This window comes from Ambystoma mexicanum, chromosome 4q (assembly GCF_040938575.1).
Source record: "Ambystoma mexicanum isolate Mex_15411 chromosome 4q, UKY_AmexF1_1, whole genome shotgun sequence".
Classification (NCBI taxonomy): Eukaryota; Metazoa; Chordata; class Amphibia; order Caudata; family Ambystomatidae; genus Ambystoma; species Ambystoma mexicanum.
In genome coordinates, this window is record NC_090928.1 from 381,103,193 (window position 1) to 381,125,070 (window position 21,878).

Genomic DNA, 21,878 nt, shown 5'->3' on the forward strand with positions numbered 1-21,878 from the left:
GGGGAGCATGAGCGACAGTGTTTACTCGCCAGCAGCCATCTTGGAACCAGTAAATTAATTTCTAAATTGGATAAAAGAAGGAACTGGACACTGGAATTGTGACATTTTGATACTTTGCAAAAGTTTTAAATAAAAATAATATGCAAATAATAAATAAATTAAAGTTCAAGAATCTTCAAATAGTGGGGTAAAAGAGAGACAGGCCTATACCTTGAAGCAGGCAAGAAAGATTATTTAGTAAAGAGAGTTTTAAGAGAGACAAGATGCAGACCGTTTGAGAGGCAGATGGGCCACTAGGTGAACAGGAGGGGCTGGCTGTCCTTAAAATAGCTATCAATTTAGAAGGGCCCTTGGATTGTAACAGTTTGGGATAAGAAGAATTGGGCTAAATCATTGGCAGACAGAGAAGAAGAATTTAGCACTAGGGTGCTGAGGGGTGATTAGTGAATAGATTGGTAAAGTGGGAAGATTCGGTAGTCGATGGCTTTGATAAATGAGTGATGGGCATTGCTGATGGCAAGTAGAAAGAGGCTGGGGGTAGGGTGCTTATACTATTTTTGAAAGTGACATTGCATGTCTGTTTTAAAGAGGCGGATTTATGATTAATCCAGGGTTTGGAATGAGGAGTGAAAGGAATGAGCGTGATTTAAGTCAAGGAATGCCTGATCAATATAAGAACTTGGGGAGGAATGAGTGAGAAAAGGGAGGATGAGACTTGGGCTAGGTAGGTGTCTAAGGAGTCAGGCTTAAATGTACGCTTGGAGGTGGGAAGGAAAGATGAGCAGGGAAAAGGTGATGCTAAATTGGAGGATATAGTGATTTGATTGGGACGAGTCAATGGTGAGTTTGAGGAGGAGATGAAGATGAGATCACAGGAGTTACCCTTTAAATGAGTGGGAAGATTATGTAGTGAGCTAAAGCAGTGGTGTGATGAGAGGAAGTCAAGTTCAAGTTTATGAGAGGTTGAAGTCTCCCATGAGGAACATGATGGGGTTCATTGGGTAAACTGTTTAGGAGGGCAGCGTCGGGGAAAGGTGTTAATGCAGCCTGGTGCCCGATAGACTAGGTGGATGTTGATTGGTGGGAGAGAGGATTAGACTGGCAATGATTTCAAATTACTTGGATATAAATTCTGAAGGTGAGTAAGGGGGCTAAGGCTGAGATTTGATAATAATTAGACCAACCCCTTTCTCTTTGAAAGGAGCAGGAGTAGTGGGAGATGGTGTCAAGAGTCCTTATGTAAGACAGCAGGTGAAACTATATCATGTGGGGGAATCCATGTCCCTGTGATTCCCAAGGCAGCAAGTGAGAGGGTGTTGTAATCAAAGTGGTCAGGAGGTTTTTTGCAGATTGAGCATTCCAGAGCCCAAATGTGAGCATATGGGGCAAAGGAGATGGTAAAAAGGGGGCCTTGAGGGGAAGGCGAGAGGTATAGATATCTATTAGAGTAGTTGTGCCTAGCAGGGAGTCTGTTTTTCCTATGGGACGAGTGGTTGGAGCATGATGGAGGAGGAGAATAATGGGGAGGAGATGGTTTTCGGTGTTCAGTTGCTCTGAACTATCTTGCAGTTTGTTGGTATTTTCTGAATCCTCTGAAAACTGTTGGCATAACGCATGGATTTCATGGTTGAAATTGTATTTCTTGTATTGATTTGAGGGCATGGGCTCTTGTGGCAATGCGTGTCAATTTGGTTACAAAACTGACATCTTGGTCTTCCTACAACTCCCATTGAGAAATCTTACCTCATCATGGACTGCCTCCTAAAGTTCATAATCCCAACTTTAAGATATATTTCTGTTATTTGGCTATCCCTACCTTAACTTTGGCAGAAAACTGGCGAAGTTCCATTTTTCTTTTAGCATGAATAATTGGAGTGTTTATTACCTGAAATGCTCAATGTTGATAGCCTGCTTAACAACAAACGAATGTGTGGTGATCGCAGACTTTCAGATTCATTATAATTGCTGCCAGGAAGGTCTTGGTCAGATCTTAATAGAAAAGTTAATGGTTATGTTTTTGCCGTGGATAACAAAGGGACCTAGACTTCTGATGCCAGTTGGCTCTGGTCTTACACAGCACACTTATGGGATTCGGAACATCATCTTCCGAAAGGGAATAGGGCATGATTCACCAGTTATGGAAGCATCTGTGACATTCCAAAAACATCTCATTAGGGAAATCTGCAAAGCAGCTGGGCTACTCAATGCCTTCTGGTACTGTAACTCTCCTCTTTGGATGGCAGCTATAGACCAGATGCTCAATGTATCCAAGTTATATTCTGCTGCTTGTTTTCTTGAAGTCGCAGTTCGATTCTGCTGCTTGTTTTCTTGAAGTCGCACTAGGTTTTGCGCTGTTGCCACCTCTCAGTATTGTGTATGCTTCTTAATCGTTACAAGCTATTTTGAAATCCGAAGGATCGAAAACTGTAGTTTAAGGCTGCACCACTGTCTAACGTTTACAGTGTACGACTAATTGAACGTTTTTCCCCTGTTACTCGTTCATTGTTCTTGCTTAAACAAAGGGCGTTTTCTCATGCAAAATTACGGATAGCTACCATGGGTGCATCGGACCATTCGTCATGAAGGCATAACTACCCAACGAGGATGCTGAACATCTTGCATATACCCGTTAAAGAAATTAAAGGAATTTAGCGTATCATGTGCAGCAGTTCAGTTAGTCCAGCATTTACACTGCAATAATCCTTACGATTACGAACGAACGCCCTCATTCCGCAGAAGTATAAGCAATACCTAGGCCTTCCACTACATATCTTTTAGGGGATGTTTTATTATGCATGCAATGTTTAGGGAAATGGCAAACCGGTGAAGGAGAAATTGGCATGTACGCACAGCGGCAAACAATCACATCTTTGATCCATGCACAAAGTAAAAGCATGTTACGCTGTTGGGTCGTGAACTCCCCACTCATCTTCCGGCACCTCTGTGCTCTCCACATACCCACTCGATCGGTTTTGTTCTGTTGCATTACTCTGCTTGATGCATACGACCGCTCACGAGGGAACTATGATTTCACGCAGTCTCCAGTGAAGTGCGCCATTAGGTAGTTCTAATGTTGTAATTAAATGGCTCATTAGAAAAAATATGGCGGTCCTAATTTAATTATGTAATTCACTTTAGCCGCAAGAGCAAACATCGTCTAACATCGAAAGCACCGATACAGCCTGAAAGAAAATCTTCTCTGGTCTGTGATCTTTTATTATATGCTCTGCGAAAATGATATTGTGCGTGTTGAGGGGAATGGGGCCGAGAGGGAATCCAATGTGTCTAGCTGTGTGAGAAATGCAGTATTCATACCAACCCACCGCCCTTCACACACTGCACTCTTTTGACAGTGTTAATATCAATTCTCGCCCATTTCGTGCTATGCAAGTTTTAAAGTTGAAAAACATCCTTGTATTCGTGCGAGCACGCTTTGTAGATTCACGCGCAGATGTTTCATTTTGAATGGACAGGAAGGCCGGTGACGATGGCGTCCGTGGCATCAGAATTCATTCAATATCAATTGTCACCCTTTCATGCTTTCATCTACAAAGGGAAAGGCATGCCAGAAAATATATCTCAAAAAATTAAGTTCTTTGGCGCGCTTTTATACTTCCAAAACTAAAGAAAATTAAATGGGCAGTAACAGTGTAAAATGTCATGCTTTTTTCTCTTTTCTCTTTTGTGCAAAAAGTGGTGGGAATTTGGAAATTAATAATAAAAAAGGGAACAGATGCAGTAACATGCCAGAGGGAGATTAATGTGGAGAGTGAAATCTGTGAGCAACAAAACTGAAGCAAACTGAATCAGTGGGAGGCGGATGTATAATCAAAATCAAGATAAAAGAGAAATTACAAACAACCCTGCTCTTGTCAAAGTAGTAGTAATGAAAGCCTGACTCTGCCAGCAGTGAGAACCTGTGTTAGCACTTTGGGGTAAGGATGGAAGCCGGGTGCCAGGTAGGAGGGCAGCGTTAGGTTGCTGGGCTGCAGCCATCTTGTGTCGAACAGATGGCACTGAAAGCTGGCAGGGGAGGGGCTGTTTAGCAGAACTAATCAGACAGTAACAGATAGGGCAGCTGGGAAGACTGACCACAGAGAGGGAGTCTGCTGGGTAGCCGCGGAGTTCCATGATGTTTGCAGTGGTGTTGCCTGTTGGTTTGAAAGAACACCTCGCTGTGAATTTCTGTTTCACAAACTCCACTGAAACTTTTCATCGGAGTTAAAGCTATTTTGTTTTTCTCTACTGTTTTAAGAAATCGTGTGAACCTGTATGGTTTCCTGTCTGTATTATTAGCTCATGCAGCCTTTCCTTTCTGTAGTGCAATCACATGTGCACAGTAAAGCTATTGACTATTACTATTAAATTCCATGACATCACAAGGAAATATGTATTCACGTGAGACAAAATATCAAGTCACAATTTTTCTAATACTCGGTTCCTCGGTGAGGGGACACAGGGCCATCTTAAGATTTTTTGGGTCCCTGGGCATGTACATCTTTGCCCCCCCCCACTCAATCAAACCAAAGGAATTAAGGGATCAAGTATATCTGGTGGCACCCTACCCCCCCCCCCACACCACCGTGAGCAAACCCCATAGGTAGACATGCCACCTCGCAGCCTTCAAAATAAGCATGTTTACTCCCTTTCAGTCCCCTTACACTCTTCATTCTTGCTCTAATCAGAATGATAAACAAGTAGCATTTGAAGGCCAACATTAGCAATCTACGAAGAGGTTACTTCTGTTCTAGTATAGAAAAAGTATACTTTTTATCAATAGCATCCGGGAAGGTATGCAGCCTGTAGTATTAATGCAGGACTGTATGTAAAAGGTACATGTAACCCAGAATAGGCAGAGAACTCAGTTTAGCTGCCTCAGAGAATGCAAAAGTGTTCAAGCATGGATAGAGTAGACCCAATTGTAAGGAAGGAGAAAGCTACACATACCATAGCATGGATAGTGGAGGCAGATTGGAAGCTACCAGGAAGGTGCCTCTAGCCAGACAGACTGAGATTAGAAGTGGGACATTGTTTTCAAATAGCGTTGCTGTTAGAGATCAAGGGAACAAGTGCCTGTGGTGTGCAGTATATCAATGCTCACTATTCTAGTGTAAGCAACCCTGTAGCCAGTGAAACCATGAGTGAGGCTTTTATGAAGATCATACCTTGAGAAGGAAATCACACTGAGGGGCTGACAATTTTTAAAGGTTTAGGGACTGGCAACACTGATAGGTTAGGCAATACAAGATTAAGGGGCTGATTCATGGAATTTGTGCATCGAAAAGCGGGGATTTGTGCGCCAGTCTGCCCACAAATCCCCATTTGTTAAACAGGGATTTGCAGGCAGAATGGCGCACAAATCCCAATTTTTCGCGCACAAATTCCATGAATCAGCCCATAAATGAGATGCCTAGGTTCACATATTGATTAAGGGGTGAAGCTGGGATTTGTGCCAACTCTGCTATTTCTGCATTTCAATACTTTCTTTTCCAGCTCTTACCATGTACTAAACAATCTCATTTTATAAAACTGACTTGCAAAGTACACAAGTCACATTTCCAAACCTGACAATTTTTTAAACCAAAATATTACAGAAGGGTGTTACGCAAAATGGGAATGATTCTAGCTACATTTTATCCATCATCAAGGGAAGTATATAAGTACCAGCATACCAATCGATGTGATTTAACAGATTGAATCTAGGTGTCTTTTGTACTTTTAAGCTTTAAATACTTCCAAAACAATGGCTTGTGAAATTGTCATTCATAAATGTGCAGAAAAACCTTTGACTTTTATACAAAAAGCAAAAAGTTGTTTGTGTCAAACGAATAGACCTTAAAATATGCTTGCCCAATGCCTTCACCATCTGGGCCACTCTCTCCTGTCTACCACCCCTTCCACTCAAATGGCCTACATAAGAAGAAAGATCAAGTAATGAGCTAAACGATGCCACCAGAATGCAAGAAGGCAAACCTCACAGAAGACAGCACAGTAATGCAAGAGATATATGATTTGACCAGGATCACTATCGTCTGCTGGCAAAGCCAGGATACAGCATGAACACTTTGGTTCCACAGTCTTTTATTCACCTTTTGGACTAATAGTTTATGCTCATCTTTGGAGGGTATTGCCTAGGTTTTAGAACGCCCCATCTGAACAAACCAATTTCTAGACCTTCACCATACGAATTACATGTTAGTTTTTTATAGCAACCCCTATCTGGTGCAGGAGCATTGCTGATAATAGCACCTCTTGTGTTGCAAAACCAAGTCATATGCAGGTAGGTTTATAAACTTCAGATGTAGGAAAGGTTCAGCCAGCCTTGCTGCAAAGTGCTCTTCTAATTTTTCATATGAACACACATCCCTGCAATGCATGCTTAACACACTGAGCTAACGTCTGGACCATTGTGGCACTCAAATGATTCATATGGATTTCAACTTTGGATTTCAAGCTATTGCACTTGATCAACATAATTCCCACAAGAAGGAAAAAATGCTTTAGAAGTTGTGCAGTACGGAACACACAAACTATGTATTCCACAGTGAACACAGAAAGCATTACATGATTAATTGATCAAGGCAGAATGTACCTTTCAAAACAGACCGACAATAGGTTTAGCGCCTCAGCAGCATGCCATAAAATCTCCTGGCGTGTGCTATTTAAGTCTGGTGAACAATGGAATCTTATTTTAGATCAGGCAGCCTTGTGGGGACCCCCTCCAATGTGGGGGCCCTGAGCAAGTGCTTCTTTTGCCCTCCCATAAAGACGTCTCTGGGCGGACAAGCCCCCAAAGTCCCGAGCCAAATGCCAAGAGACAGGAGCCAAACCAGAGCCGAGACTAACATCAGCGGTCTTAACATTGTGCCCCTTCCTTCTCCCACCCCTTTCATGCTGTCTGCTGTTTCAAGTAGTAATAAAAACCCTCTGAACTTTCTTGGCGAGCAAGGTCAGGTTTCTATGGAGTTCTCCAGTGTCCTTAATTTAGAGAATGTACTGACTTGCATTTAATTTAGAAGTGTAACAGGTTCTTGACCAATGCCTAGACCTGGAATCATTTTTAAATGCCTTGCCAGGTTATTTATAAGTGTGGTGATGGGAGCAGTCTGACTGTAAGCAACTACAGCCCACGGAATAATGGTAGAAGTCGCCAAAAACTAAACACAGGCCAGAAGCCTATTCAATATGGTACAGTTGTAAAACAATGTATTTGTTGATTTCTTTTGATTGTTTGTGGTATTTTACCTCTAAGAATATTTGGAAACATGATATTATAGACTTTTTAAGAGTTGAGCGTCGGTGGCGGCCGTGTTGGTGCAGTGCGTTTTCACGGTGTGTGTGACTGAGGCAGTGGTGAGACAGTAAAACAGTGAGGCGATGCCGTACATGGATGCACAAAGTTCGGTGTGAGAGGAATAACATGTCAAAGAAGACTACCCAGTGTTCGGGTGACATTCTTCAGTCTAGTGCTGAGAAAAGCTTTGTGTTCCAACTGTGAGGTCACATTTGATTCTTCCTCTATCCATAAATCTGCATCAGGTTTCATCATCTTGCTAATATGTGTGATGAATTCTGTGCATTCATCCCAGAATCTCAGCCTAGATCCTCCTCCCATGTGGCCAGGGGAAGGCAGACGCTACCTGATCCTAACCCTGGGGTGGTATCAGGTGGGAGGAGGACATGGGAGGAGGAAGCTGTCAAGGGAATGTGGTGACTCCATCAGGAGTGACTCAGTATTACTCCTCTTCTGAGAATTAGGGTTTATTAATGCCTGAATGTTTAATGGCATATTGTCACCATAGGAACTCCCCTCTCAGATTTACCCCAGATACCAAGTGTAAAAACCTTATTTGTAAACATGAAGATCTTCCCAAATGTTCAAGTAATAAACCTAAAAGAGAACCTATCATTCCATTAACATCTTCCTTTAAATATAGGCTAATCCAACCCCTAAACAAAGTGAATTAAAAGAAACTAAGAAAATTATGTGATTCAAGTTCCATAAGAGTACTGAGACGAGGAAGAGGGGCACAGAGTCACTGGACCATAGTGAGTGGTCTAGTTGTTTTAGTGACCCACACCTGAACGGGAACTTTAGATATTTAGAGGCCTAGCAGGTGCAGGTCAGTAGAAGGACGTGGCAGCAAGAGCAGCATGAGCCTCAGAAGCAGCAGGAGGAAGTAGCGTCAGTGCCGCTACTTTGCCGATAGCTGGACACCGTACAGAGACTTTGTTGGAGAGTGCAGTGCCCTGGAGATGCAGAAGATGGGCAGCAGGAAGCAGTGGTGAGACCAGCTGTCCTGAAAAAGAGACTCGCTCCCGTGTCTGACTGCACGCTCCGCTGGGAAGACTTCACCGGAACGCGCGTGGAGCTGTGTGTTAAGCTCATCTGGTATCCACAGGGGTGCCACACGATACTGGATGGAGGTCTAAGTGCTATCCCTTGGGGCCAGTGTGAAGGGCTTTAGCCCCACTGCTGCCAGGGGGCTGTTATACCTGAGGGGAGTCAGGGCCATGGATCGTTACACTGTGTGTGCTTCAGTGAGAGATAGCACGTACAGCAAGAGGCTGGGGGTAGCTGTCCACCACAAAGAATTATCCAACACGCAGCAAAGTATAACAAGCAGGTTCGGAGGAGACGCCAAGAGAAACCAGTTTGTTGTGCTGAACTAGGTAACCCCGGGGTGCTCCAACATACTCCCCTTAAAAAGAAAGCAGATTTTGAATACCTTACATTTAAAAGAAAGCAGATTTAATGTAATTAGCCAAAAAAGGAGAGGGCGAAAAAAAGGATCCCACATTTCTCAGACCAAAAGGTAGCAATAGTTAAAGTGAATACTACTTGCCTGAAAGTAGAGACCCAATGAGGGAACGTGTTAACTCGTATTGCCCAAGCCAAAGAAGAGCAAATATAAAACAAAGGGATACAGTTTTCCCAACAAAGGATATTCAAATAAGAGACATTATTACCTGCATTGCAAAAGCCAAGAGATATCATGGCAGATTGAATGTAACAGTTACAGGAATTGTATATCACATTGTCAACATGCAATAGGTTGTGTGGTAAGAAATAGCCAGCAGGAGAAAAGCCCTCCTTGTTTAAAGGATCAAAGGGGAGAGAATTGTAACCTGCATTGCCAATGGTAAATAAATGCCTGTAAGAATCATTGTCCTTCTGTGCAGCATGTGTATGAACAAAGTTATAAGCCAATGGTGTTACAAGTCCAAAGACTTATCTCAGAAGCTCTTTTTGTTTAACTTTTCCCTTTGAGGAGTCAAGTGTGGAAAGTTAGGAACAAACCTTACCACGGAGTAAAAATAGTAGTAGAAGTTGGAGTGTTATCCTGGCAGGCAAGTATACCAGGAAAGGGACAAATAGTGGTTAGTCCTGGCAGGCGAGTAGACCAGGAAGAAGAGACGTTGAAGTACTTTACATGTGGTAGAAGGTTTTAACTGATTATGGTGGAAAAGAATTGGCAATTCCAATTCTGTGTTTGATGAACAATTGTGTAAACATCCTGACTGAAGTAGAACTGCTGAATGATCTGTTCTGATGAAGGTGTTATATGTGAAGAAACATAATGTGATGAAAAGTAAATGGTCTCCTGGGAAAATAATCTCTTTGTCATTAAAGGAATGGTGCACTCAAAAATATTATCGTCCGGAGCGTTCGGGCATGTGGTTGTAAGCAAACTGTGATTGATCATAAAAACATTTCCTATGCACCATACCTTAGTTTTCCTCACTTTTACACATGCGAAATCAAGCAGCGGGGCGCAGCCATCTTGTGCACATCTTATCCGTTTATCCGTTTATCCATCGTTCAGGTGGCCCTGCGGCACTAAATCATATCCCCAGCCCCTGAAGCTGACATCACTAGACGCGTACGGCCCATTTCACAATGCGAATGCACGTCTCGTGTCAACGTTCTCTGTGTGCCAGCGAATGACGTGTCTCCATGGAAATGGCAGGACGCCTCTTTCCTCTTTCCTCAATAAGTATGAACAGACCGCTTCTCATCAGACAACATCAGAGTTGCTTTTTCATTCGTTTCACTGTCTTTTTTTTGTATATCCTGTGACTAGTTTCTGCTCTGTTCAGCTATTTTTGTTGCTCATAGCCTGTGCGAACAAATACCCTTACTAGCATTACTATTGATTTAAATTTTGTCGTATAATGGCAGCAATACAGCCCTAACAGTACGAGCCAGAGTATTCTGATGCGGAATTAGTTGAAAGAGAAAGATGCAGAAACGATGGGGCATCGGACGACAGTTGGGAGGACGAATCACCAGATCATGAGCCTGAGCCTAGTCGCATGAAAGACGTTTCCACCTGGTGTCCCTGCAATCAGTGCAAGGTCATGCCAAGCGAGCAGGAGAACTGCTGCTGCAGAGAACATTCTGGATGCTTGGCCTACTAAATATCAGAAGAAGACACAGCACCGCTATGCGTTACCAAGCTGCATGACTTCACGGCAGCCTGCCTCACAAGGTCCTTGTTGAGGATTATGATGGTGCTTATGCATGAACTTCGCGCAACAGTTCGCCTCTGAAATCCAAGTAACGAGTAAGTGTAGTAATTAAAAAAGAAAGAAGATCCAGGACTTTGCGCCCAATTAGATGAATACGTGATTTTAATAAATGATCTTATAGTGCCCCTTGGTTGATAACATGTGTTTCGGCCGTTCTGGGCCTTTTTCAAATCAGGGCTGTTACGTTTTCTTGCAACTGTGTATCAAAATAATTCTCCCACTCCGGGAGTACATTTTTAATTCATATCCTTATTGTGTTGAGGTGAAATTGTAGGGTTATTCCCTTAGTCACGAACTTGACTGAGCACAGGTCATACACGTTGGCTTCTTTCCATTCTGAAGGTTACCCGGAGTGGGAGAATTTCACTTTTCAATTACGAGAATGTATTATGCTTGGAATTTAAATAATATGAAATTGTTTGTATCCTGTCGGTTGTTTACACTGTGTCATTTATGGGTTTCTCTTTATATGTACCATTGTCTGCATCGACTCTGTTCCATTTCACTGTTTTCATCCATACTAAAACAAGTACTGTGTTACAGGGGGATGCTGGTACTTCGACTACAATTACATCATCCTTTGGAGCTGGTCCAGAGTATGAGGTATGCATACTGACAGTTCCCTTAAATGAAAGAAAGTAAATCCTACATAGGATACTATTAGACAGTGACTGTCATGATGCCTGCCCCCGGGAAACCAGACCAGGCCCAGCAACCCCAGAAGCAGGCATTATGCCATTTGGAGCAAGCCCAAAAACCCCAGCTAGGGGCTGTTTGGGTGCAGTCCTGGCGCCTATGGCGCCAGGCTCATAAGAATAGAGTCAGTCCTGGCGCCATGGGCGCCAGGCTCATAGTAGAAAACCTACCTGATGCTGACCATGCTGCAAACTTACCTGATGCAGACCATGCTGCAAGAAGCCACAAGCCAAATGAGGTTTAGGAGGGACTATTTTACCTAAGGGACTACTTTTTAATCGGGTGGGGCTGTGGAAGAATACTTACCTGGGACTACTTCCAAGGCTATTTAAACCATGCCCGGACAGCAGCACACGCTTCGCGTTATTCTGCATCCAGCAGCGTAACGCTCACCGTGCCTGCAGTAGCTTCCAGTCTTCAGCCACGCCCGCCTCGAGTCCGGAGCTCCTGGAAACGAGAAGAAAGAAGGAGGAAAGGTCAGAACAGGAGATTTACCTTTAATCCTTACCTGAATCCTGATCCATCACGCCACAGAGCTGGAGAAGAAGTCTTTAAAAACGCCTTACTTCGCATCCTGCAGCGCCGCGCTGTACTCGCCTGCCTTGCAGCACTTCAGCATTCCATCACGCTCTTCTCCATCTCGCGGCTGCTCTCCGACACCTAAGGAGACAAAAACAGGAAGGTGAGCCAAGGGGATACTCTAAGACTGTACAAGCTACCCCCTAAGACTTACCTGATTTACCACAGGGGGTACTTACCTCATTTCGGGCCGGCGCAGCCTCCGCTGCATCTCCGCCGTGCCCCGGCCCCTATGGGGAAACAACAGAACAGCAAGGCGCAATAAGGGGAAACCGATTTTTTTCCCAATAGACTTACCTGGTTTTACCGCTGGAGGTATCAATCCCCAAGACCTCATACCACATCAGCGCCTGAATGGGGGAAAAGCCACATGTTAAACATTGACACCATTTTATCGAACTGAGCCGGATAATATAAACTCTTACCTGCATTTTACCGGTTGCCACGTGGAACTCTTCATAAAGGCAATTCAGCAACCTAAAAGGAATTGGACAGAGTGAAGGTCAGACGTTTTTTGAACTCTTACGAACTACAGACTTACGGCGTCTCGCCGGCATTCTTTGAGTCAATACCATTCTGGAACTTTCCAACTCCTCCACGCCAGTGAAGAAACTGGTCATCTACGCGCCCCTGCGCTCGAAGCAGGATGGAGAACTCATCTTTCCAAACCATCAGGTGAGAGCATAGAGGGAATCCAAAAGTGACCTGTGGGAAGAACTACGGGAGAGGGGAAGGTGGGGTTAGCGCTCGAACTCCACAGGTGGTTAATTCCCTTTCTCCATTACAGAAGGATATTCCTACGAGTCAAACAAACGAAGCTGGGTGGGCCAGTCCAGTCCATCATCTCGGCACTACGCGTCTCACTGGTGGAAACAACAGCTGGCCAGTTCAGATCGACGCCCCCGTGGGAGCCAGGTGAGCGTAACAGTGACATTCATATAAACGTGCAATGTTTCAAACTTTTATCATTTCAGTTCTAACGTTACAATTTCTCCCTAATGCAGAACACATTGCAAAATGTTTGAGGGCAACAATACAATCAGTATGTTTTGCACAGTGATCTCTGATCAAGTACACTTGCCATCAATCAGGTGAAATTTGAAATGTATATTTTCACTAAATGACGTATACTGTGTAGGAAGGTAATTATGTGAGCGATGTGTGCTATGCAAGATTTTAATTTCAAAGACGTTTGACTTTTTTAAATGAATATTCTATTCAAGGAATGTATACAAGGTCGGGAATTAGAAGAGGAGGCGCATGGATCAAAGCTGGTGGACCAGCTTGCTGGTGCGGTCGTTACAGAGAAGACACAATTTCACAGAAAATCAAGAACACAAGGGTAAATAACAAACAGTTTTGTTTTCTAGAAGTGTTTTGTGCTGGTGTTTTCTTCATACCATGTTTTTTTATTTAAAGTGCTATCTACTGTACATCTGATTTACATTGAACATATTTTTGCAACCTACCTCCTAGAGGACCAGAAGGACAGAAGGAAAAGACGTATAAAGACACAGACAACACATGAAACTAAAGAGGCTGCTTGCCAAATAGATTTCACCATGGAGTAACTACTGTTTGAGGTGCAGCGTGGTCCAGTCAATAAGCAGACTCGAGATGCTTATGTCCAATGGCCAGAAACTGAATTGAATGTGACCGGCGAAGCCAGCAAAGTGTTGTTGGACCATTGCTACAATGTGAGAACTCGACAAGATGAAGATGAAACTGAATATAATGAAGATGCTTTTGAATTCCTTGCTGACCACTTGTTACATATCGGCCCCGTCCTGCAGTACCTCCCGTTTCTTGTGACCACATACGGGGGCAAGCGCGTTCCAGAACTTCGTTGTGGCTTCGGTATCGGTTGCCATGGCATCTGGCCGTACAGCAGAGAATGTCGCATCAGCTGAGACGTCCTGTGCATAGAGAACACGTAAGGAGACTCAGCCCCTCTGCACCATAAAAGCCGAAGGGACTCAGCGGCTTGTTGCTACTAATTGTGGCGTTACGCTCCTATGGTTTCATCCCGTTCCAGTGCCTTAGTTCCTTTCCTCTTGTTATTTGACTTCCTGGTTATTCTACCCACCTTTGTCTACTTGGATTGTCCTTGCCTGTTCCTTCAACCTGATCTTTGAACTCTGTTGCCGACTTCGGATTGTCCTTGGATTGCATTTGCTTTTTCCTCCATTTTGATCAGTGAACCCGTTGCCAAACTCGGACTGTCCTTGGATTTCCACTGTGCTTTCGTCTGTCTGGTGAGATTACTTTTCTTGCCGCTCTACGCAATTTGAACTATCTTCCTACGCGGACTACCACGCTGCACATTACAAGAATGCCTCACCAACTTGGTCTGTGTTTGTGTAATTAAGGTACCCATTCAATTCACCTGTATTGTTCATTACCTGAAATCACCAGTTTTTCTCATACGTGTGGATTCCTGGAACTATATCCTCCTTTTCTACTTCAACCAAGTTCATATTAGTGACGCTTTCCAGTGTATGCACTGTCCCGTCACTAGTGCGACCCTCGTGCCGCCCGGGTACATTATTCCTTACTAACCTTCCCATTTGTTGTTTTGTACCTGCCGTTGTTTTTCCTTTCCACTGGTACCCAACTTCCCTAGGAATCCCACTTATCAGGTCTGTTGGGGGTTGTATCAGTCATAGTTAGTTTGTGATATCATTTGTGCATACTCATAGTTTTGGGTTTTCTTGTAGGTTCATCTATTAAGGTCCAACACCACTTCAACCATTGTCTAGGTACTTAGAGAAAAATCTGATTGTCTAAATAACTCCATATTGCCTGATTGCTTTTAATCATACTGTGTTTTCTTTGCAGCATTAGTTATTGGCGGTGTGTGTTCTCCCGCTCTTTTAGGCGATAGACATCTCTGCTGGTTTTTACTCAAACGGCAGAGTGGTACATTGTAGAAAAGAGCCCCTCTTAGAGGAAGCCTGAATCACAGAATTCAGGGGAGCTGGAGTCCTGGAGGCTGAACCCGAACCTGTTAAATCCTACCTCCTTCCGCGAGGTCGTCTTACCCAGGCTCCAATCAGCATACAGAGCGGTGAGTAACACCACTTGACACAATCTACACCCGCAAGAAAAGGTCCACCCAATAAACAATTGACGTTGATGGTTTCTCCAATTCGTGTGCAAATAACACAAGCTGAACTAACAGAGACTGAAGCTTCACTGCAATTGACCGAGGAACTTGCCAAACATCTCGACTACTGTTTGTTTAGTTTGGGCGATTTGTCCACCACAGCTGAGATACAAACCACATTCATGCCGGACTATTGGCTAATTAAGGAGCACAAATACATTGTATTCGAAAGCTGCCTGGTAGAGATTATACTGATGCTGAAATGTGTCCATCCAGTGAGGGGGAAAATATGTGGGAAGCCATTGGTGAATGTGACTCGTGTATTACAAGGCTTTTCCTGAAAATCCAAGCCACCTGTACCCACCTGCATGGTACATTTTCATGGTCCGCTCAACCGATGCTGAGCAAAGTGCCAGCTGGAAATCTACTGTGTTCAGCAGCTTTACTTTTCAGTGGCTCGACTTTTAGTAAGTTGTCCAGTTTCTGTCAATTTGTGGGACTTCAGTTCCTTGCTAAATCGAAGTACTACAAATATCAAAGAGAATGTTTATTCCCCTCTATAAATCAAGCCTGGAAAATTGAACAAATGTCAATTGAAAGGACATTCTCTGGCAAAAGGTTAAGGCTAGCTGGCGATGGACATTGTGACAGCCCCGGATTTTCTGCAAAGTACTGCACATAACACTTTCAGGACATGGAAACTAAAAAAATTGTGAGTTCAGAGGTCTTGTAGGCTAATGTAAATCCTCAGTGACCATGGAGAAACATGGTTTCATAAAATCCCTCGAACATCTTCAATCGCGGGGAATGCAAATGACACTGACAGACATGTTTCAAAAGCCAAGACCAATGCGAAAGCAGTTTCCAAACATTCGCCATCAATTTGATGTATGACAGGTTGCCAAATCAGTCAATAAAAAAATCACAGCTGCTGGTAAAGAAAAGGGTTCAGGAAATATTTTACAGTGGTCCCAGTCTTTCAGCAAACATCTTTGGTGGAGCTCCAAAACATGTGATGGGTCTGTGGAAATTCTTCTTGAAAAATGGCGCTCATTGATGTACCACTGTTCCAACGGTCACTCATGGACAGAAAACCAACATTTTCACCAATGTGCACATGGACCTTTATCGGAGGAACAGGAACGCAAGAAGAAGTGGTTGGTTTCATCTTCACATCCACATGAAGCTCTTCAGAAGATTGTGTTTGATAAAACTCTTTCAAGAGACCTGAAGGGACTCACAGAATTCTGTCACACCGGAGATTTGGAGGTGTTCCACAATATGTGCCTAAAGTACAGGCCCAAGAGGTTGCATTTCGGCATAGATGGTATGCAATCTCGAACATTACTAGCCGTATTAGCACATAACGAGAATCTAGGCAGAAAACAAGTGAGAACTGCAGGAAACTTTGGTATGCTTCGTTACACAATGACCTTTGCAAAACGAAGCAAAAAATGGATTGCCAAGCCGATATACCATAAAATGGAATTCGATTTTGTGAAAGATCTCACTTTGACTGTGTTGGCAATGCATACTCAAGGAATCAATCCTGATTTTGTTCCTAGGACACATACATTGCCACAAAAAATTGCAAACGAGCCCTGTCCACCAAAAGCGGACCTCATTGAACAGTTGACTTCCTGGTATAATTGATAAGCAGCACTGTGTATGTTCCATAATGTTTGTACATTATACATGACCAATGGAAATCTATTTCAAAGCTATTAAAAGTATTAAGAAGTAGTAAGCATCTATATTGTCTATTCAAATGCATCCTCTTTGTCAATTTTCTTTGCAAGAAGTGCCTGTTGGAGGATGCCATACAGTGTAACTCTGTGTTTCCCCCTTCCTGCTTTCGGCCAGCTCTTGTGGGTCCTTCACTGATCAGTGCACTGGAGGGTCGGATGGATATCTGCATGAAAGCAACTGCAGAGTCTGCAGTTGCCTTAGCATGCACATGTCCAAACAGACAGAATAAATATGCGTCCCACTAGGGAATGGGACGTAAGCTAAATAACAAACTTGGCATGCAAGAACTAATGACTGTAAGCAAAACACTGCATGAAAGGGGGTTGTTGGTGTGAAATAGGTGCATTCGGACCTATGTTTTTTTTATGGGGGCATGTGTTGGGGGTCGTTCCTTTCGGGTGCCTTATCAGAAGGGAAGATCTTTGATTTTCGGCCTTTGGAGTCTTACGATTTCAAACACAGTGGTGATGGGTGTTAATGTTACCAAAATATATGACCATTCTAGATTAGGTATTTGGGAGGTGAATTGGAGGTCGTGCCTGGGTAGGGTTTGGTGACCAGATGCATTCAAAGGGAATAGGGGGCATGGTTTCAGGGGACCTTGGCCTGGGAGGGAGGGGGTGGAGATGGCGTGAGTCGGTCAACAGAGATGGATGGGGCACTAAGGTTGGAGTAGGCCTTGGTGTCACATTCTTGGATGAGCACATTTGGTCAGGGCTCGGGGGCATGGTTTCAGGGGACCGTGGCCTGGGAGGGAGGGGGTGGAGATGGCATGAGTCGGTCAGCAGAGATGGATGGGGCACTTAAGGTTGGAGCAGGCCTTGGTCTCACATTCTTGGATGAGCACATTTTGTCAGGGCTCGATACTCGCCATTTGCAAAAATGAATAGCTGCGTTTCCGTGACAACAGGGGGTGGAGATGACTCCCACCTTAACTTATACGTCATTTGCCCGGTACAAGAATGGTGCAGGGGGACGGGATATACCGCCTCTCCTCCAACATTTGTTAGTGCACGGGAAGTTCAGTGGAGATGAAAGGGCACTTGGATTTATGACTTGTCAGTGTCTCAAGTTATCTGCAGAGCACATTCCTCCGTGAAAACAGTGACAATGGCGAGGACTCTAACTGGAAATGTTGCCCTAAAATAATGAAATCACTATCAATATAGTTGAGTAAAAAAAGTATTCACGATAGCGCGGCATTGGTGGATGCCAGCAAACAATTTGTTTATTTTTGGAAGATATTTTGAATGCCACGTCGGATGGCCGGGCTAATCGCACCCATGGAGTGAAGGTCACTGCATTTGATGCTGCTTGTTGGCAGTTCACACCGATGCTTCCTGTAAAGTATGTTTTTGATTTGTGACTTTTACTTCACCATAAAGAAACTTAGCATACACGCTCCTAAGAAGGTTCAATTGTTGTTCGTCCTTGGAAGAAAGGGAAGATTCGCTATGGATTGAAGGACGGGAGGTGTGTAATACTCGCAAAAATGATAAGGTTCACCATTTTAAAACTGGACAAAGGAACATGTAATTTCATTTCATGAAAACCGTTGATCTGAGTGGGACACCAAATATAATGTACGTTTTACTGTAGACGAGTTTATACACGAATGAGTCAAGGTTTCATTTTCTGACTGATAGTGCTTGCTTACATATTAATGGGTTGTTGGGGCATATTGTGAAGACATGCAAACACAACCTGTATGTATTTGTCGTTGTCCCGGGCACATGGGCAGTCCAGCATCGAAATGCATGGAGTCCACGTCTGGGTTGCCCAGGTTCCACCAACGCCAAGTTCGTTGCTAATATGCCGTTACAATGCCGTCTATGTGTTGTTCGAATTCTTCCGCATCCGCATCCCATTGCAAGCTAAACATACTCCACAGCACTAACCTCTCAAGCACGTCGTAGACTCCAACTTTCCTCAATGTTTTCTCTGTGTTTCCATTGTTTCTGGTTTGTGTCCATTATTAGGTTTCACCCGGTGCAGAATTGAAGGGTAAATGGATACATTTGAATAAAGAACGGCTACTGAGATATATTTCTGTTATGTTTTCTACACAGCTACATCCTTCCTTTCTGTGGATGTCATCGTTTCCAGATACCCAGTGACGGGTTCTTCAACAGGCAGTGGCAGATGCACCTAAATGGCTGGCTTACAATTACACTGATGTGGGACGATCACCACGGACCGATATGCCCTTTGGCGGTACCAGCTACAAGGAGCAACCTGACATCGTTTACGGTGGTCTAGCAAGAAGCTGATGCCGAAGCCTTGCGATTCAAGGTGCGTCCAATCCTCCTTCTACCGAAAGGAACACCTTGTGCCTCATGATAAAGATTTGATGTTCAAAAACAACTACATCAAAAATTTGGTTGGATGTGGAAAGTGGTGGGTGTTTTCGGGGCATTTTTTGTGAAATAAAAGCACATTATAAATTGCAGAGTAGTGGCATTTCCTTTAAAAATAGTGTTTTCTGTTCTGATTTGGGGCGCGCTGTGCTGTGAGAGGATGTGTGTGTTGATATTATGGGTTCTGCATCAACTAACGTTAAGACGTAGGTGATAACTGGGTGCGTTTGGCTACGCTGCCCACTAAAGTCATGAAAGTAGGTGGAGAATATCGCTAGGAATAGTGATGTCAGCTTCAGGGGCAGGGGATATGATTTCGTGCCGCGAGGGCAGTTCAATTTAGGGCGATGCTGCAACGGATAAGATTAGCACAAGACAGCCGCGCCCCGCTGCTTATTTCACATGTGTAAAAGTGAGGAAAACTAAGGTAAGGTGCATAGGAAATGTTTATACGATCGATCAGTTTGCTTAAAACCACATGCCCGAACGCTCAGGACAATAATATTTTTGAGCGCACTATACCTTTAACTTTCAAATTGATGTATGAAGAAAATATTTTTTCTTTAACCGCAAAGTGGAAGTTTTAAAAATTGTTTTAAGGAAGAGAAACCTTTTGCTTACTTTGCCAAGTGAAGGATGTATTGGAGATAACGAACTGTGTATTCCACTTGGAGTGGAATACACAGTTCCCCCTCTTCGCACTTAGCATGCGGACCCTCACCCTCTGCAATCCCTGTCACTTGTCCTCCCCTTTGCACTCGCCTAGCCCCTGTGGCCCTCTTCCCCCCACTCCGCAACCCCACCTTTCCCTTGCACTCTCTCCTCTTTACCCTGCACTTCCCTTCCCACGCGCAGACCACCCCATCTCGCACTTCTTGTTACTGCACTTCCACAATCTGAATGTCACAAGGCGAGTAGTACCGTTATTGTTCTCTTTCTCCCTTATCCCGGCCCACCCCCCCTCTTGTCTTGTGGCGCCTTGAAACACAATTTGTTGTATAGACGCTTTACAAATATTCAACAAAATAAAGTGGAACTAGACAAAAGAAAATAACTTTTCTAAAATTAACTTTGGTTTAAATTATTCTGAATTGATTCAGGGGAAGGGGATCCAACCCTGATCATAAGAGTTTCTGTTTTCCTTATATTTGAATATATGTTGAGTTACAAAGTTGAAACTGCCAAATGGTTCCTGTTTGATTTTGTTGTATGGAATAGTCTGAGGGACAGGCATTTTTCGAACACTAGGTCATTTTCCTTTAGTCTTGGTTTTGTTAAGTTAGGGAAAGATAGGCGTTTGTCTCACCCTTTATTATTTCAATAAATGGTGATTTGTGAGAAAACTATATCTATGTGTCAGTCTCCCATGCCTGACTCCTCACATATGTCTCACAGAGAACACCAGATGGTATTTCAAGAAATTAGGTTGATTCATACCCCTTGAGCTGGTTGGTAGTTGCAACTTCCAGAGCACCAGTCTTGGTGGTTTGCCCTCCCAAAGGAATCATTGTATTGGGGCATTGATGTCCTTGAAAAGACCAGTAGGTGGTTTAAGAGGGAGCATAGAGAGAATGTAGTTAATTCTGGGTGCAATATTCATTTTGATACTGTTGACTTTCCCCCACTGGGGGAGAGCTTTAAAAGCGACCATCTCTGGAGATCTGATTTGATTTAGGGCATTAGTCGCGAGAAATCTATCTGCATTAGCTCGTTCACCTTCGAGGAGATCTAAATTCCCACATATTTCTTCATGGTGGGGCACCACTTAAAATTCCATTGAACAAACATGTGTTTCATACTGGCTGGTGTAACCGGCAAGAGCTATGATTTGCTCCAATTCACTTTATAGCCTGATATTTTGGAAAATCTGTCTATTACATCCTTAACTAGGGCCAAAAAGGAATCGGGATCTTGTATCACCACCAGAAGGTCATCTGCATACAACCAAATCTTCCCTGATTCTCCCCCTTAGCCGCATCCATGAATATCTTTATTCTTCCTTAACATAATAGCCAGGGGTTCCATTGTGAATATGAATAGAAGCGGGGAGAGAGGGCAACCTAGTTTGGTACCTATTTGAAGGCTAAACAATCTCAAGATCAGGCTGTTGGTAAAATTACTAGCTGAATAGTTGAAGGGTCTGCAAAGAGAAGATTTACCCATTGCTGGAAACTGGGTTCCGAATCAAAACAGTTTAAGGGTCAGGAAAAGGTATCTCCACTCAGATCTATCAATTGCCTTCTTGGCATCCAGTGAGACTGCAACAACAGGATTGTAAACATTTCATGAAGGAGTTATATAACAGAGTCACAAAGAATACAGTAGAGTTCTACTGGTAAGCCATGTTTTCCTGGCGTTTTGTTTGTGTTCAGACATAGAATGGCTAAGCAAATCTCTCCAATTGAGATTGCATCTTTGATAGTGTTTGCAGCATCAACATTGCATTTCGGTAAATCAGATTGTTTTTAAAGGGTCTCCACTTCCATAGAATCACATCTGACTTCTAGTTTATATAGGTTGTTGGAGAACTTCAAAAATTCATCATTGATTCCCTATGGACGTCACAGTGAGTTGGGTATCCATGTGACTGATGACAGTAACAGCGCTTCCATGTTCCTCCACCTTGTGTCTATGGGTCAGAAAGCTCCAACTTCTTTCCCCTTGTTGAAAGTAATTTACTGTGCACCGAAACTTGGCGTATTCTACTTTATCCAAGAATCTTGTTTAATTTTTATTTTTTTCTCCTGAGTTCTGCCTGGAGATGATGTTTTGTAACTGCATGTTGTTAAATTGTTTTTTCTACAAACGCTTCATCTCCTTGAGCGTCGGGCCCTTTAGGAATGTGCATATGTAATGGA

The 21,878-nt window shown here is 43.5% G+C and overlaps 1 protein-coding gene across 7 annotated transcripts in view; it reads left to right on the forward strand.

Annotated features, from left to right (window-relative positions):
* SDCCAG8 (SHH signaling and ciliogenesis regulator SDCCAG8) overlaps positions 1 to 21,878 on the forward strand; it is a 2,836,880-nt gene that overhangs the window by 1,381,494 nt on the left and 1,433,508 nt on the right. Inside the window, exon 14 of one of the 7 annotated variants that reach the window (XM_069607960.1) lies at positions 18,733 to 18,973. The exons of the other annotated variants lie outside the window; for them this stretch is intronic. Within the exon in view, the coding sequence (XP_069464061.1) occupies positions 18,733 to 18,922 (190 nt within the window). The 3' untranslated portion in view covers positions 18,923 to 18,973. Of the gene's footprint in view, positions 1 to 18,732; positions 18,974 to 21,878 lie in introns of those variants that run through there. 7 annotated transcript variants of the gene reach the window in all.